An 18,934-nucleotide genomic window follows, 5' to 3' on the forward strand; every position below is an offset into this window, starting at 1 on the left:
TTCAATCTTCGAGTCATTTTACTGACGGGTTTTGTATCAAATTTTACTCGAAATCGTATTTTATTCTCATAGGGGACTTTTGTTTAATGCCAATCTGTCAGTGTTGTCATTATAGACATTTGGCAATATGACAAGTACGTCTTGAAAAGTGATCGGAGCGGACGGTAAAGCGACTCTTGTCATGGAAACTAAAATTTCCTGACATAAAGTAGGCCTGAAAATGAAGATTTCATCACGATTTTGGGTAAAAATTTGGAAAAAACGGAAACGTGGCATATAACACAATCTGGCCTTTTCTAGAGAAAACGCAGCTGCCTTCCTCAAAGAAGTACTTAATTGTTACGGTCATTGAGTCGTCACAGTTTGATACGAAATACACTGGAACAATCGCCCCATAATCAAACCGAATGCACAGAGAATTTCAATGTCCGCATATCCGTAAAATAAGGTGATTGAGTCTGTCTTGTATTTGTGTGTTCAATCCATTACCGCGCCTTTAAGGGTAAGAAGAAATAACAGGCAATGCGTTACAGAATTCAAAATGGTATAAGGTGTTTCAGAATGGTTACCATGTGTTTCCAAAAGGAACCAAAAGCTACAAGAAACTTCTAAAACAAGCTCCAAAGCTGGTACAATTTAATTTTAAAAACAGTTTCATATAGGTACACTGCCAAGGTTTGGGAGATTTTTTAATAGATATCTTCAAAGGTCCAGGGTTCCAATATGAATTTAGCCATGGAAGCTTGGCAACCCTGCCAATTTATGACATCGGCTGTCAATGTAAACTTTGGCTATAGTGGAACCACTTCAAATGTTCAAAAACAGAGGAAGGGCAGAGGATAAGAAGAATGTCGCCATTTTGGCTCAACACAAAGACTTGGCCAATACGATTCGCGTTCGTGCGATTACATCCGATGGAAATTGCAGAGATGAACGGCGTGAGATGCGACACGCGGCAAAGCCGACAGTCGATAGGAAGACTGGCAGGCACGAAAGCAAATCGACCCGAAAACAACCAGTACTAATCCGAGAGCCCCTGCGTAGCGTTTCCGTGAGTATACCGTGCGACGAACCGACCTGGAAATTTTCAGGATTGAGCCAGAAGACTGCTCCGAACATTTCCGATTTGCAAAGAAAGTACGAGCAGATTATGGTCGACGATCCAAACTTCGCACCGAGATTTAGCGATTCAATTTTGCTGCAGAAGGAAGTGGAGGATGCCACTTTGGAGGCCGATATTGGCAACGTGCAGCTGGGCAAGATAAAGCAAATACTCGAAGCGGCCAAACAGCGAAGCAATCTACTATACAATGTGGACAGAAACACGCGTTCTTCGAAGCACAAAGAGGGAAAGAACAAGTTTCTGTTAACTGTGAACGATGTCCAGCGGCGAATTCAAGACATACAACTCAAGCATTTCACGAGGCGCAGTGCGAGGTTTCGGTCGGTGAAAAACGTACGCTTTCAGCAACCTGCCCAGCAAACTGAGCAGCAAACTGAACAAAATGAGAGCGGGGATGGGAATGCAGAAAGTTCCGATTCGGATCTTCGCGAAACACCAAGATCTGAACAGAAGTTAGAGGTTGGCTACCCGAGTAGGTCCTCGGAATCGGATGAAGATTTTCAAAAAAGACTGCAGAACCAAATTAAACACTCCGATTATCTTACCCGAGAATTTCGCCCCGAAGATGAGGTGAAACCAAAACGGGCCGAGTTTCTCGATCACTTCGAGAGGCGCTACAACGCACGGCCGTCGATAAACTCGAAACCTGGTGAGTTCTCCTTGCCAGGTTACGATTCCCTTAAAGGTACTTTGTATTGTACAGGGGATTGATAATAAAAGGTTACCTCTTTGGTGATATTTTTCAGTCGGTGAAGTTGATCCAACCAAATAAACCCAATGGGCTCAGATACTTGGCAAGGAACACAGAAGGAAATTTGGCTAGTGGTTGGGCGATGCCACTCCCTAGTAGAGCATATGTCTTATGTACAGCCACACTATCTCTGTCTCCCCCCTCCCTTCCTCACCCACCCATAACTGAGCCTCCTCTCCCTCCTCACGGTTACGTTAGGCTGGTCCTTTTCCTCAATGCCGAAAATTATCGGTCTCCCTTGACGGCTTTATGGAAGAGACATCCGCTACCCAGGAATTCTTAGCCACCAGGTCGTCACGTTCCCACGAGACCCAGACAGTATATTCTTACACTACCTTTAGGTGTGTGTACCCCTCCCCCCCCCCACAATTATGGGATGTTGCCAACTATCTAGAGTAAGAACCTTGGTCAGGTGATTTTGTAGCATATCCGCCTGGTTAACCGTTAGCCTACCTAGAAGGTCATTGATTCTATGGTCGCTACTTTGAGTCGCGCTTTGGCTTGTGGCTACTGCACGGGTGCCCCGGCCTTACTGACACCCCCTTTTGGTTGGGGTTGTGGTCTGTCCTTCTTCCTCAGCGGTTGAGTCCGTATTAGGTCATCAGATTTCTGCCCCTTTTTCTCCCAGCCTACCTCTAACAGCCTGGCTCTGGATCAGGGTTGGGTCACGGGAGGTGGATGGTTTGGACAAACGCTTGCGTTGTTTGGTGTGTTGTTGAGGCTTGGCGACCTGTAACCTAGGGGACAACAACTTTGAATTTTTGTTGTACACCCCTCTGAATTGAATTGAATTCACGCGAATTAACTTGAATTAGCGTGATTAATTAGAATTAAAAAGAATTACTAATGTCAAATAATTTGAATTCACGCGAATTAATTAAAATTAACGTGAATTAATCCCAAGTAGCGTGAATTAATTAGAATTAACGAGAATTAATGTGAGTTAACCTTAATTCATTTGAATCAACGTGAAATAATTTGAATTCACGTGAATTAATTTAAATTAATGTGAAATAATTTGAATCAACGTGAATTAATTTGAATTAGCGTGAACTAATTAATTAGAATTAACGAGAAATAATGTGAGCAAACGTGAATTCATTTGAATTAACTTGAAATAATTTGAATTCACGCGAATTAATTTAAATTAATGTGAAATAATTTGAATCAAAGTGAATTACTTTGAATTAAAATGAATTAATTTGAATTAGCGTGAATTAATTAGAATTAACGAGAATTAATGTGAGTAAACGTGAATTCATTTGAAGCAACGTGAAATAATTTGAATTCACGCGAATTAATTTAAATTAATGTGGAATAATTCGAATTCACGTGAATCATTTAAATTAATGTGAAATAATTTGAATCAACGTGAATTAATTTGAATTAGCGTGAACTAATTAGAATTAACGAGAATTAATGTGAGTTAACTTGGATTCATTTCAACGAACATGAAATAATTTGAATCAACGTGAATTAATTAGAATTAACATGAATTAATTTGAATTAACGTGAATTAATTAGAATTAACGAGAATTAATGTGAGTAAACGTGCATTTGAATTAACTTGAAATAATTTGAATTCAGGCGAATTAATTTAAATTAATTTGAATGAAGGTGAATTCCTTTGAATTAACATGAATTAATTTGAATTAGCGTGAATTAATTAGAATTAACGAGAATTAATGTGAGTAAACGTGAATTCATTTGAAGTAACGTGAAATAATTTGAATTCACGCGAATTAATTTAAATTAATGTGAAATAATTTGAATTAACGGGAATTAATTTGAATTACAATGAATTAATTTGGATTTACGTTAATTAGTTTGAATTAACTTTAATTTACGTGAGTTGTTTTAAAATAATTTAAATTAAAATGAATTAGTTTGAGTTAAAGTGAATTAATTTGAATCAATGTAAATTAATCTAAATTAAGAATTTTAATTACAGTGAATTAATGTGATTTAGAGTGAATTAATCTGTATTTACGTGAATTAGCTTGAATTAACTTCAATTTACGTGAGTTGCTTTAAAATAATGTAAATTAATTTGAATTAATATGAATTAGTTTGAGTTAAAGTGAATTAATTTGAATTAGCATGAATTAATTTGAATTAGCGTGAATTAATTTGAATTAACGTGAATTCATTTGATTTTGAAATTTTGGGTACGTCAAAAATGGTACTTGCTTCCCCCTAGTCTAGCACTACTAGAAGATCTGCTTCTGAAGGGTGGCAGAAAACAGGCCTGACTTCGCTTTGGAATACGCCACCACCCAGTCGTCATTGACCTTGAGATGTAATTATACACCACAAAAGATGAGAACATTACCCTTCTACGACCTTCAAAATGTAGACTGACACCCTACATAAAAATACTGTCATTGGCTTTCAGTTACCCTGAACATGTAGTTTGAGAGCGCAATACAGGGTTATTGACCCTTCTATGTCCTTGGAAATATATTTTGATACCGCAAAAAAAAATGGGTTCATTGACCTTTGATCACCTCAAGAATCTAATTAAACACCACATAAAAATGAGGTCATTTCCCTTGTCCTTGTCCATGACCTTGAAATTGTAATTTGACAACACAAAAATGAAATTGAAAATGTATTTTGACGCCACAATTCCAGTCATCGACCTTAGATGACATTACAAATGTAATTTGACACCACAATTGAGGTCATTAACATTGGATGACCTCGATGACTTTCACCTTGACCTAATTCCCAAGGTCACCGCCCACGCGGCAATCAACTTTCACCTTAACCTAATTGTCAAGGTCTCTGCCACGTTACCTTGACCTACACTCCAAGGTCACCAGGACGATCAGGAGGATTCTTTTGAGCTCAAATTTTATTTTCGATTTAATGTGCGGTGTTTCCGCCTCCAATATACGAAAAATCTCTTAGAACGTTTTTGTAAATTTTCTGGGTTTCTTTGGATGACCTTGAAATTTTCAGAAAATGTTCTCAAATTATAGAATCACCTTTAAGCTTTGTGGAACGTTCTGGGAATAGCACCTTTTACAACCCTTGGAATTCTTCTGTAAGGACGTCCTATGTAGATTCAAGAATCTGAAGAATGCGAGGATGAATTTGAAGAAACAGGTGAATCCGAAGAATTATAATAAAAACTTGAAAGGTTTGATGGGTCCTGGAGAAATTGAAAAATGGGAAAAGAATTCTTTGGAATTTGATAGGAAGTTTCTTATATATTTTGGAGTTTTCTGGAATGATCTTGGAATTTTCAGAAAATGTTTTTTAAAATTGTAGAATCAGTTTGAACCTTTATGGAATATTCTTGGCAGACGCTTGGAATTATTGGTTAAGGGCGGAGAGATTCACTTCCCGGTACATTCTTCCTCAAAATAATTTCCTTTTGGGGGAGTTGGGAGAATACCTCAAGCAAATTTTTCTCTGAGAAGTGCCCCAAAAATTTGCTTAATTGTGTGAAACTCAAAGAGCAATGAAAATTTGGCGAAATGCGGTGCGCTGTTTCAGCCTCCAATATACGAAAAATCTCTTAGAACGTTTTTGTAAATTTTTCTGGGTACCAAGACAGTATACCAGCATTAGACGAGGGGGTTTCTTGTTTTGCTCAAAACAAATTTTACACATCCCTGTCTGATGTTCAAGGGGGCGTTTCTGATCCAAATAAAGGGAGTTTGTATATTTTCATCAGATTTTTTCTGGCTAGCAGGAGATAATCGATGAGGAGGATTTTTTAAACTTAAGATAAGACCTTATTTTCGCTAAACATTTAACACTGTTGTGTTAAAGAGGTGTATTCTGTTGCTCATACACGGATTTAGTAGGTAGTACAAAAATTAGCCTTTTCCGTATTAACATCATACTTACACCCTGTATATTTTGGAGTTTTTTTGGAATGACTATGGAATTTTAGAAAAATTTTCTCTAAATTATAGAATCACTTTTAAGCTTTTTGGAATATTCTGGGAAATGGGTGCGTCCAAAAACTTGAAAGCTTTGATGGGTCCTGGAGAGGGAAAAGAATTCTTTAGAATTTGATAGGAAATTTGTTATACATTTTGGAGTTTTTTGGAATGATCTTGGAATTTTCAAAAAACTGTTTTTTTTTTTAAATTGTAGAATCAGTTTGAACCTTTATGGAATGTTCTTGGCAGACACTCGGAATTATTTGTTAAGGGCGGAGAGATCAACTTCTCACTAAATTCTTCCCCAAAATAATTTCCTTTTGGGGGTGTGGGAGAATATCTCAACCCAAGAGCGTCTTTCCGAGGTTTTAAGCAAATTTTTCTCTGGGAAGTGCCCCAAAAATGTGCTCAATTGTGTGAAACTCAAAGCGCAATGAAAATTTGGCTAATTGCGATGCCCTGTTTCTGCCTTCAATGTACGAAAAATCCCTTAGAACGTTTTTGTAAATTTTTCTGGGTACCAAGACATTCGACGAGGGGGTTTCTTGATTTGCTCAAAACAAGTGCATTATACAAACCCCTGTCTGATGTGCAAGGGGGTGTTTCTGGTTCAAATAAAGAGAGTTGGTATATTTTCATCAGATTCTTTTCTGGCCAGCAGGAGATAATTGATGAAGAGGATTTTCAAACTTAAGATAAGACCTTTTTTTCGCTTAACATTTAAAACTTCTGTATCAGGAGAACGTAATACTTGCATGCAAGGAGGTGCTTTCTGTTGCGCATACACGGACCTAGTAGGTAGTACAAAAACAAGCCAAAAAATTAGCCCTTTCTGTATTTACATCATATGTACACCCTGTATATTGTGGAGTTTTTTGGGATGACCTTGGAATTTTGAGAAAATTATAGAATCACTTTTAAGCTTTGTGGAAGATTCTGGGAATACACTTAGCCCCTTTTACTCTTGGAATTCTTCTATAAAGCCGTCCTAAGTAAACTCAAGAATCTGAAGAATGCGAAGATAAATTTGAAGAAACGGGTGAATCCGAACAATTATAATAAAAACTTGAAAGCTTTGATGGGTCCTCGAGAGGGAAAAGAATTCTTTAGAATTTTGATAGGAAATTTGTTATACAATTTGGAGTGTTTTGAAATGATCTTGGAATTTTCAAAAAATGTTTTTTTTAAATTGTAGAATCAGTTTGAACCTTTATGGAATGTTCTTGGCAGATACTTGGAATTATTTCTTAAGGGCGGAGAGAACAACTTTCCAATAAATTCTTCCCCAAAATAATTTCCTTTTGGGGGTGTGGGAGAATATCTCAATCCAAGAGCGTCTTTCCGAGGTTTTTTTTTCTCTGGGAAGTGCCCCAAAAATTTGCTCAATTGTGTGAAACTCAAAGAGCAATGAAAATTTGGCGAAATGCGATGCCCTATTTCTGCTTTCAATGTACGAAAAATCCCTTAGAACGTTTTTGTAAATTTTTCTGGGTACCAAGACATTCGAAGAGGGGTTTCTTGCTTTGCTCAAAACAAATGCATTATACACACCCCTGTCTGATGTGCAAGGAGGTGTTTCTGCTCCAAATAAAGGGAGTTAGTATCTTTTCATCAGATTTCTTTCTGGATAGCAGGAGATAATTGATGAGGATTTATTAAACTTAAGATAAGACCTTATTTTCGTTTATTACATTATATACATTTAAAACTTTTGTATCAGGAGAACGTAATACTCGCATGCGAGGAGGTATTTTCTGTTGCGCATACACGGACCTAGTTGGTAGTACAAAAAATTAGCCCCTTCTGTATTTACATCATATTTACACCCTGTATATTTTGGAGTTTTTTTGGAATGACCTTGGAATTTTCAGAAAATTCTCTAAAAATTATAGAATCACTTTTAAGCTTTGTGGAATATTCTGGGAATAGCACCTTTTTACTAGCCTTGGAATTCTTCAATAAAGACGTCCTAAGTAAATTCAAGAATCTGAAGAATGCGAGGATGAATTTGAAGAAACGGGTGCGTCCAAAAACTTGAAATCTTTGATGCGTCCTAGAGAAATTGAAAAATGGAAAAAGAATTCTTTGGAATTTAATGAGAAATTTCTTATATATTTTGGAGTTTTTGGAATGATCTTGGAATTTTCAAAAAATGTTTTTTCAAAATGGTAGAATCAGTTTGAACCTTAATGGAATGTTCTTGGTAGACGTTAAGGACGGAGAGATCCACTTCCCGATAAATTGCTCGTTAAAATAAATTCCCTTTGGTGGAGTGGGAGATTATCTCAACTCCAGAGCGCCTTGCCTGTTTTTTTAAGCAAATTTTTCTCCTCGTTTTTCTCTGAGAAATGCACTAAAATTTGCTCAATTGTGTGAAACAAAAAGCGCAATAGAAATTTGGCGACATTTTCTTTTTCGCCTTGTGAAAGAAAGAGATACTAAATAAGTGGGTCGATTATAACAATGCTGCACACGCTAACCGAGCGAATCGATTGAAGTTAAGCTGGTAAACAAGTCCCCATTGAACAAGTAAGTAGATTAGTTCTAAATAAATTTATCCGGATTTATCCGTACCGCTCCCCTCCTCAACCGTTCGGTACGCATTTTGTTGATGATATCCCTCGAATGTATCAGTTTATGTTTCGAGTTATCAATGACGCTTAGTCGATCTAAAAATTGTCGTTAAACGTTTTTTGCCGTCTTTTCCTTTTACGGGTAAGTGATTCCTCTGACGAAAATAGCCGATGACGTATATGGAAGCATCATCTTTGGATGTGTGGCAAATCATAATCCGTCCACGCGAACTGAAGCAGTGATTAATTTTCTATTTTTAGAAAGATGGAAACTTGGTCCCGATGGAAACTTACGGCACTGGTTCACCTGATGCTCCTGGCAAATTCCAGGGGTTTCGTATGCCACACGGAAGACGCTAGCCGACTGGTTTGCGAGCGCCTGGGTTCGTCGGCGCTGGAAGCATGGGCGGCAGAGAACAATGCGACCTTGGAGATGGTCGAAAAGGTTAGCATCCAAAATACAAACTTTACCGATCCAAGTCTACTCCGGAACTTTGACAATCTGAAGGTGCTGGAAATTAAAAGGTCTGAGTTACACAGTGTTCAGGTGAATAGGGAGTTGCTGACGGAGGTGGTGATCGAGTGTTGCGTAGCGGACGAGGGAGTTTTTGATGCGTTTTCCGAAACGCCCCTGGAAACGCTACAAATTACTCATAGCGAACTGAGATCTTCCCCTAAACTCTCGGCGACACTCTCCCGATTGGATTTGCACGGTAATGATCTAGAAAATCTTCACGTGCTAAACGCCCCACGACTGAAGTACCTGGATTTACACGATAACAAACTCAGGGAGTTGCAAAATGGCGCTCTTCATCCACTTGGATCATTGGAGACGCTGCATCTGCAACGTAATAAGTTGGTCAAGCTCGAAGATGACACCTTCAAAGGGCTGGAGCATTTGAAGGAGCTCAATTTGAATAAAAATTCGCTGACGTCGTTGCCTCAATTTGTTTTTGAGGGGCTAGCGGCTCTCGCCTCCCTGGATTTAAGCGAGAATGATCTCGAGGACCTGGGGAATCTGTCGTTGCGCAACACCAGCTTGAGATCATTGCGCTTGTCCAAAAATAAAATTGCTCAATTGCAGGGGGCAGCCTTTCGGGACATTCTGGAAGTGGAGGAGATCAATTTGGAAGACAACTTTCTGTTGGAGCTCAGTGGTGACCTTTTCAATGGGTTGCGCAGGCTTAAGAATCTTAACTTGAACAATAATCGCATCCATACGTTGCCGGAGGAAATTTTCAGGGAGAACGGGTTGTTGAGCAGCCTCGAGGTCTCCCACAACAGAATTAAGTTTGTAACGAGCACACTCTTGAGAGGCCTCCACAATTTGCAGGTCCTCAACTTGCAAAGCAACGTCATAGCGAATATTGAGCTCAACGCTTTTAAAGACGTGGAAAACGTATCTCTCTTGAAACTGAGCCACAATTTCATTCGCAACTTTGACACCCACCTCTTCATGGGCTTGCACAATCTAAAAGAATTGTCTCTCAGCTTCAACAACGTAACAGACTTGGAAACGGGAATATTCAAGGACATCAAGGAGGTATCCATCTTGAAGTTGAGATTCAACAACTTGCGCGTCATCGAGTCGGACTACTTCAAGGAATTACACAGTCTCTCAGAGCTGTTCCTGCAACACAACCAAATTTCGCGCATATCCCCGGGTAGCTTCCGCGATCTAAACCTGCTAGGCTCCCTTTTCCTCTCGCACAACAACCTGACAACGCTTCCAAGTGGGCTCTTCGACGGCCTAGGCTCGCTCACCTACCTCGATCTCGACAACAACCTCCTCTCCGCACTCGACAGCGACACCTTTCGGGAGCTGCACAGTCTCAACTACCTCTTCCTATCCAACAATCAGCTCACCGATTTACCCGAAGACTGTTTCCGTGGACTCTCCAACTTGAAAAACCTAGAGCTGCACAAGAATAAGCTGACAGTTTTACGCAACACCACCTTCCTCCACCTCCACGCCCTGGAGAAGCTCAACGTGATGGAGAACCACATTGAGTGCATCGAACTGGCAGCGCTCAGTCACCTGATCAACTTGGAAACCGTGGTCCTTCATCAGAACAGCTTGAGAAGCCTAAACCTAGACCTGTTCTCCACCGTAAAGTACCTCGACGCCAGCGACAACGATCTGCGATGCATTCGCAGTAGCGCGCCCTCCTCCCTCCAATTCCTCTCGCTGAGCAAAAACAAACTCGGCCAACTAGCGGGAGAATTCGCCAACCTCGCGGCTTTAGCGCACCTCGACCTCTCCTACAACAACATCAGCGACATCTCGACCGATCTCCTGCGCCCGCTCCGTAAACTCACCAACCTCAACTTGGGCGGCAATCACTTCGAGGTTTTCGACGCGAAGACCCTCCCGAACGTTCCCGGCCTGCAGGTGCTCTCGCTCGACAACAGCAGCGTTTCGAGCGTCGAGCCGGACGCGTTTGTCGGCATCGCGAATTTGACACAGCTCGACTTGAGTAACAACAAAATTAGAAGGTTCGACTTTGATCGGCTTGAATTTTTGCGTATACTGGATTTGAGTCATAATCTCCTCGCGGAGGTCGAAGTGAACGATTTGCACAAGATGAAGTCGCTTGAAAGGGTCCACCTTGATGGCAATAACTTGGATGAAGACGTTCTGGAGAAGATTAGGGACGCGCTTTCGCGAGGAGATGCCGATGCTCAGTGTAATAAACACGGTTAATTGTAAATATTGCATGTAATTGTATGGACCAATACATTTTTTGATTTTGAGTTCTCACTTTTGGATCCAGAGTGCCCCGTGTTTACACTCTGTAAAGTGAAGGTAGTTCTTTTTCGTAGTATCGTGAGTAGGAGAGTCGGCCAACATGGTGCAGCAAAGATGTCGAGACAATCCTTGGGTCTTCTGTTAGTGGACTGGAAATCTACGGAAACGATCTACAAGGTCTTGTAAGGACCTTTAAAGCTCAAGAAAGCCCGAATCCACAGCAGTTGATTGCTCTCTAAAGTGCTTTTCAAGGACTTTTAAGACATTCCCAAAATTTTGTAACTCCCCCAGAGCTTACACACTATTCAATAGCGACCGCTCCCCCTTATGAGCGTTGCGTCAGCGTGGTTAGGCGTTGTAGATATCGACTTTCCCGCTTTTGGACTGAAACAAAGATTTAAGTCAATTGCAGAGGAGCACTTTTGTCATTATTGAGTGCATCAGATCATTCCCATTGTTTTATGAGGCTTTTTCAAAGCTATAGAGGTCTAGTAAGCACTTATAAACCTTTGATGCGAGTCGTCAAGTTTACGTTGGTTCCGTTTCGGTCTTCCTGGCCGGCAGTCAAGAATAGTAGATTGCGGTTAGTGGAGAACGCGGCGAAGGGTTCCAAATGAGTGTGGGCGCTGACGGAATTCGGTTTTTATTACCACCCGCACGTTAGTAAGGGAGGTATTGCATTGGGGTAAAAGATCACTCTCCACTTCTTTGACGGAAATACACGTTTTGAAGCACCAGGAATTCGAATCAAACAAAATCTCGATGATGGCGGTCTGTCTGTATCGTGAGTGGGAGAGTCGGCCAACATGTTGCAGCAAAGATGGACTGGAAATCTACGGAAACGATTTACAAGGTCTCAAGAAAGCCCGAATCCACAGCAGTGTATTGCTCGCTAAAGCCTCTTAAGTGCTTTTCAAGAACTTTCTACAGTTCTAAAGATCTTCTAAGACATTGCCAAAATTTTGTAACTCCCCCAGAGCTTACACACTACTCTATAGCGACCGCTCTCCCTTATGAGCGTTGCGTCAGCGTGGTTAGGCGTTATAGATATCAACTTTCCCGCTTTTGGACTGAAACAATTAAAGATTTAAGTTGATTGCAGAGGAGCATTTTTGTCATATTGAGTGCATCAGATCATTCCCATTGTTTTATGAGGCTGTTTCAAAGCTATAGAGGTCTAGTAAGCACTTATAAACCTTTGACGCGAGTCATCAAGTTTACGTTGGTTCCGTTGCGGTCTTCCTGGCCGGCAGACAAGAATAGTAGATTGCGGTTAGTGGAGAACGCGGCGAAGGGTTCCAAATGAGTGTTGGCGCTGACGGAATTCGGTTTTTATTACCACCCGCACGATAGTAAGGGAGGTATTGCATTGGGGTAAAAAATGACAATCCACTTTTTTGACGGAAATACGCGTTTTGAAGCACGAGGAATCCGAATCAAACAAAATCTCGATGATGTCAGTCTGCCCGTACTGTGCGAGTGGTATCTATGTCTTCCGCAGCAATGCGGCTGTCATACGAGTTTTCAAATGTTGATGATTATTTGGACTTCCTCGCATTTTTCAATTTCTCCATGTTCTTCAAAGTATTCAAATTTTTGGATAGTCCCGTTTCTCGAAATTCTTCCTCACATTCCTTAGATTCCTGAATTTACTTAGAACGTGCTAATAGACGAATTGCAAGTTATAAAAGTGTTTGCCAAGAAGATTCCATAAAGTTTCAAAATGATCCATACTCCTCTGAAACACTTTGCTCTACAAACTGTTTAGCCTTCAGGACAGGCATGATCGGGTAGGATTATCAGATCCTCTTCTCTCTCTACTGCAGAGAATGGTGCAAGTACCGGAAGGTCTGGGGGGTAAGGAATGCCCCAACAAGAAAAAAAGGCGATGACTATTTCCGGAAAATTATGGTAAAAGTGGCGAGGGTTCATCAGCACTCAACAAAAAAGGACTCGATAATCCTTTTCCTATTAATACGTCTCAGCACTTTTATGGTTGTGTTCTGAAAATGGAAATGTCGTGTACTGGGACGGGGGAGAGGGATGCCCCCCCCCCCCCGAAACACTTTCTTCCACACACTTTTCAGATTCCAGAACATACATGACAGTTGATCGGGTAGTATTATCAGATTCTCTTCTCCATTTACTGCAGAGAACGGAGCACCGGGAGGTCTGGGGGGTGTAGAATACTCCCCAGCAACGAAATGTCAATGACCATTTCCGAAAAATTATGTTAAAAACGGCTGGGGTTCAACACCAGCACCACCCATCAAAGAAGAACTCGATAACCCTTTCCCTGTACGTCTCAGTACCCTTATGGTCGTGTTCTGAAAATCGAAATGAAATTGTCGTATACGGTGGGGGGGGGGATATTCCATACCGACACCACCCAATAAAAAAGGACTCGAAAAACCTTTCCTCATTAATACGTATCAGTACTCTTATGGTCGTGTTCTAAAAATGGAAATGGAATTGTCCTGTGGGTATGGAGTAACCCCCAGACACCCCCCTCCTCCACCCCGTGGCACTTTCTCCCACAAACCGTTTACCCTTTAGGACACGCATGACAGTATTTCGGGTAGGATTATCAGACCCTCTTCTCTCTCTCTCTCTCTACTGCAGAAAATGGAGCACCGAGGGGTCTAGGGGGTATGTAAAACTCCCTAGCAAGGGAGTGTAGTGGGGGTTCCTTCATATCCCCCAAGCTCATTGGTAACACTTTCTTCCACAAATCGTTTAGCCATTAGGACACGTATGAGTTTTTCGGATAGGATTATGAGATCCTCTTTTCGTGCTATTGCAGGGAATGGAGCACCGCGGGGTCTGGGGGGAGGGGGGGCATGGAATAATCCAGCATGGTCGATGATGATTTCCGGAAAACCATGTTACCTAAAAGCTTCAGGGGTTCAACACCGTCCAACAAAGAAGGGCACACAGTTCCTCTTCTCTCTCTCTCTATTGCAGAGGACGGATCGCCCGGGGGTCTGGGGAGTCTGGAATAGCTCTGAGCAAGCCGCTATTCCCACTTGCGGGAATTGTATGGAAGATGATTCAAACAACCCCTTTCTGGGCCCATCGTCAGAGCCAGGCCCTCAAAAGCAGTGGCGTAACTGGGTATTTTTCGAAGCGGTACCTGATCAGATTGTGGCGCCCTACCAAATTTTGGCGCCACATCAGTTACAATTAAGCTCTTATAATTAAAACACTGTAAGTAATTACTGTAGTGAGACAGTGATCATTACATTTGTTTATTGTACCACTCACCTCCCAGACTCTGACCTCCTAGATGTTTAAGTTGTGTCTTGTAGTATTTTAAGTTACAATTTTAGAGGTCATCGTCTGTCCGTTCTTTTATTTGAAGTAGCACAGAGACACGGTAAATTACAGATATCGTAACAGTTAATTGTCAATTAGGCTTATTTTTTAATTAATATTTTTTGGAATAAACTCTTTTTCATTTGCAATCCACCTTTTACAATCAATGCGTCATGGAAGAATCAATCTCCCTCGGCAATTAGAAAACGTGCGGGCGTTCCAAAATAGTCAAATGGCATTTTATCGATCTACCTACGAGCCACCGCATAAATGACGGTACTCGGCACCGATTGCCCACGCAACCGAAAACTAGTCGAAATGTCGTGCGATCTGTCAGCCGCAGTAAACATTCCAAAACCCACCCAAATCATTAGAACTTTCTTCGACACGTTTCAATTCACCTTCATGAATTGATAAAATTAAAATATGGGTTAATTAATCATTGCAGCTAAGTTATTTCATCATTTGCGCCCCCATTGCCAAGCAACTACACCAATAAGTTCTTTTTACATCTCTCCCCGATCAACGGGTATGCTTGACTACCTACTGAACGCTTTCTCTACCAGTGAAATATCCATTTCGTTCATTTATTACTTTCTGGAACTATATTATAGATCGGGGCCAAGCATTTTTTGTTTATACAAATTACGAAAATTTTAAGCATTAAAACTACGTCAAATATACAGGTATAGGGAAACGGCCATGTATTTTTTCGAAGGATCCACGAGGCCTTTGAATTTAGCGTTTAGCTACTACTCCAATCTCTTTATACTTTCTGTTAAATTTTATGGAAAAACGTTAGGGCTGACAGAAGCTCTTTTTTCTTAAAATATCTTGAATTTCCTGTAAAGTTTTGCCCTTCGTCTCCGGAACGCAGCGATAGCAGAATATCGCCGAGGCCAAGCACGAAAGTGTGAAAAACGTAAACGAAAAGTACATGGGAAGATGCCCGATGAGCAGCTGCAGTATCTTGGGCGCGATGATTAGGGCCACGCCTCTGGCAATCGTCGAGACGAACATGGCGTGACTTTTGATGCTTGTCGCGAATAGTTCGCCCGTCATTAAAGAGGGAAGCGGTGACAAACCAGTCGCCAAAAACGCCATGTAACTGGCCATGAAGAGTAGCGGCAACCAGCCGAGCTGCGACAGGTTAGCGCCGGTTTCGTCGGCGATGTAGAAGTAGACGGCGTTGGCCAGCAAAGAACCGGAGCAGCCCACGCTGGAGATCGTCAGCATGGTTCGCCTTCCGCAACGGGTGATCGCGGACGTGGCGAGTACGGAGAGAAGGAATAGGACCGAGTAGACTATTACCGTCGACATTTCCGCCGAAACCGACTTGTCCGTGGCAAGTTCAAATATGATCTGCACGTAGATAACGAACGCAGAAAACCCACTAAACTGCTGGCAAATACGAAGACCAACATTGACCAGTAGCGCCTTCCGATTTACCGCGTCACGAAACAGATCTCCAAACTGCCCCGGTGCCATAACCTGTTCCTGTACGTTCTTCACTAGTACCAAATACTCATCGTCGACGTTCTGCTGCCATCTGAGCCACTGCAAAGCGATCTTCGCTTCCTCATTACGACCTGTCATTATCAGAAAGTACGGGGATTCTGGGATGAAGATTATGAGCAGTGCGTAGAGTAGGGGTGGCACGGTGAAGATGTAAGCGGTGGTTACAATGTCTTGGTAGGCGCCGACGGCGGCGACGGACAAGTGACCCAATAAAATGGCGCACATCATTGAGTTCCCCCACGTGCCTCGCACGTGCGGTGTTGTTATTTCACCCACGTACACCGCTATGGTGGAGTAGCATATGGCGTCCGATACTCCGCTAATGGCTCGCGCGACGTAGACCGTGATTAGGTTCGTAGCGTTCGCGATCACAATCCAGTGGACGACGTGGGGCACCGCTAAAAATCCCATTATGTACTCTCTGCCGATAAATCTCATCGCGTTTCCGATGAAAAACGAGGAGATTATAACGACAATCGGAGGTAGTATGGAAAAATAGGATGCCTGCTCCATGGTAATCCGTCCGATGTAGGAGGTGTTCAGAAGGAGTTGCGGTACCGACGGAGAGGGCCACGCAAATTGTGCCCCCGTCGAAAATGATCCAACAGACACTGTTGGAGCAAAGGATAAATGACGATTTTTGTCCTTGTCACTTACCTGCCATGATGGCGTAAATTTGCACGAAAATTTTCGTTCGGCCACTTTTTGGTATTACCCTCTCCATCAGATCGTTATTTCAATTGGCCTTTATCAATCTACGGATTTGGAGAAACCACATTCAATTTCCTATAAAAACACACAGTACACCAACTGATTTGCTTTGGGATTTGTATGAATAATTAAGATAAGATAAAAGATAATGGAATTACCTAACGTTAATATTAGTTTTAGTTTCATAGAAACATCTGAACAGTGACAGCATCATAATCTGAACCGTTTCTGTAAAATCTCGTTTGCTTTATATGGACTGCGCCGCCTCACCTCGCACATCCGGCGAATTTCATACCGCCCATTAGTAAATGTTTTCTTGTATGGGACGTGCACTCTGTTTCCAAATCCTGTCACTTTTGAAATCACTCTAGTAGGAGACCTGAGAATTGGTCCTTGAATTTCGACTCAAAAACCAAGTATGCTATCTTTCAACAAATGCATTAGCAATTAGTAAAAGAATAAATTCGCCTCCACATAAAAAAAACACAATCGAATGTTTCATCGCACAAGCTGATAATAAAATCGTAAATGAGGTGTTCAACGTACACAAAATACCCTAAATTGTATAAACACCCTTCAACCTACACCTAACAAATAACCCCCATAACTGATCTAGCCCTATCTATAGCAAATAAGCAAAGCCGTACTTACGGCCCTTAATTAACCGTTATTTCATTTACAATTGTGCAATGTCAAACAAGGCAAGCCGACTACCTCTACTCCTCTTCTTTCTCTTATGCGCCGTTCTTGTGCAAATTTAATTTTTTTAGATTCCCGCCAACTACATGCCCAGTGGCGTAATGCTTGCGCCTTTGCGCACAGTTTATAGCGGTAACTGTTCAATTCATAAAACTACCAGATATGTAACATCACAAGCCCATTTTCTGCTGCTTCAAATTACGCACGGCCCGTGCGAATTTAATATGATTTTAGTAGTTGAAATAGTTTTAAGGGTAATTTCATCCAGGAGTTTATGTCGAGAGTTAAATTTCAGGAGTTTGTACGAATTTTTTGGATTGAGTATTAAAAACATACAGGGTGGTCTCACTCGAAGAAAAATTGCGTGATAAAACTAAAAAGCGCCAGTCTGTCGCGGCATAAGATAAAATTAATGGGATGTACGTGATCGTCCGACTCATTAAAATCTTCAATTATGAGAAATGCTGGCCTAGAGGTTTCTGGTAAATCGCTCTCCGGAAGATCAGATTGGTAAAAAGAAATCAACGCTATTGGTAGAACAGATGAGCAGCCATTTTGGGACGAATTTTTCTAAGTATAAATTAATTATCGGGAGCTACGGGAAATCACATGCCGGAAAAGTAGACAATGCCGTCTTTATGACTAGTGGAAAAAAGATGAAAGTTAACGAGACGGTGATCAAGTCGTAAAATGTACAGTGAAAATTGCCAGTAACTGATTTTACATTCGGATAACACCAAATCCAAAAGGATCCCCTCTAACTGACCGCTTTACATTTTATAAAATTCGACCATTTCATGGAGGAAGCAACGATTTCCCAGCCGACACAGTATAATCTAATAATAACGTCGAAAAATTAAAACTTATTTATTTAATTGTACGGCCTGCGATCATCATATAAATCTACAAGTGGTTTTAGTATTTAGCTCTATTAAACGACCTTCTAATAAAACCGTTCACGACTGATTCGGATGCGATTTACTGCTACTCATTGCACTAGCTGCCTACTGTTAATTACACTTACTTAATTTGCCAGATTGTTACCTGGAATTTCAGGCCAATCGTAAGAGGTCTGCGATAATGAAATAGACTGCACGACCTTGCAGTTGGTTTAAAATAACATAGGAAACCAAAAACATCCAATAATTACTTAACGTAGCTGAAGTTCTCAAATATTAATTTTTCCTATGCCGCCGGAATCCCTTTTACCATTTCCCCTGTTTTGGTAACGTAAAACACACTAAGATTGTATTATCGCCCGTCAGACGCGCTGGTAAAAATAATAACATTTTGGAATAAACAGCCATCTAATGGAAACACCCTGTATATTTCCTTATACTTGACTAAAAAAAAGTCACCTCATTAAACGGTTACACACTATTGGATCGGCGAGAAAGCCGAAAAACTATGAATCCGAAGACTAGCTGAAACAACTGCGAAAAGTGAGTCGAAGAAACAGAAAATAATTAAAAATGAAGAATTTGAAACGTACTCTTGAATTCAATTGTTAACTGTAGGTACATACCTAATAATGCCAACCTTCGATATTGCTAATATAGTACTAATTATGTGATAATTAAAATCATTATCTTTAAT

The 18,934-nt window shown here is 41.0% G+C and overlaps 3 protein-coding genes across 3 annotated transcripts; 2 read left to right on the forward strand and 1 right to left on the reverse strand.

Moving 5' to 3' along the window:
• The first annotated feature begins 778 nt into the window (after positions 1-778).
• LOC116162180 lies at positions 779-1,853 on the forward strand. The gene has a single exon (XM_031475725.1). The coding sequence runs from the start codon at positions 812-814 to the stop codon at positions 1,832-1,834; it is 1,023 nt and encodes a 340-aa protein (XP_031331585.1). The 5' UTR covers positions 779-811; the 3' UTR covers positions 1,835-1,853.
• Positions 1,854-8,278: 6,425 nt separating this feature from the next.
• Positions 8,279-11,100, forward strand: LOC116161696 (insulin-like growth factor-binding protein complex acid labile subunit). Its single transcript, XM_031475137.1, has 2 exons — positions 8,279-8,302; positions 8,608-11,100. Exon 2 carries the CDS (start codon positions 8,612-8,614, stop codon positions 11,048-11,050), a length of 2,439 nt encoding a protein of 812 aa, XP_031330997.1. The 5' UTR covers positions 8,279-8,302; positions 8,608-8,611; the 3' UTR covers positions 11,051-11,100.
• A 4,060-nt stretch (positions 11,101-15,160) lies between these two features.
• Positions 15,161-17,131, reverse strand: LOC116161914 (facilitated trehalose transporter Tret1-like). Its single transcript, XM_031475411.1, has 3 exons — positions 16,798-17,131; positions 16,586-16,714; positions 15,161-16,539 (listed from the first exon to the last, which is right to left on the reverse strand). Exons 2-3 carry the CDS (start codon positions 16,650-16,652, stop codon positions 15,209-15,211), a joined length of 1,398 nt encoding a protein of 465 aa, XP_031331271.1. The 5' UTR covers positions 16,653-16,714; positions 16,798-17,131; the 3' UTR covers positions 15,161-15,208.
• Positions 17,132-18,934: the final 1,803 nt, after the last annotated feature.

Source organism: Photinus pyralis, unplaced genomic scaffold (assembly GCF_008802855.1).
Source record: "Photinus pyralis isolate 1611_PpyrPB1 unplaced genomic scaffold, Ppyr1.3 Ppyr1.4_LG10, whole genome shotgun sequence".
In the NCBI taxonomy this organism is placed as follows: domain Eukaryota; kingdom Metazoa; phylum Arthropoda; class Insecta; order Coleoptera; family Lampyridae; genus Photinus; species Photinus pyralis.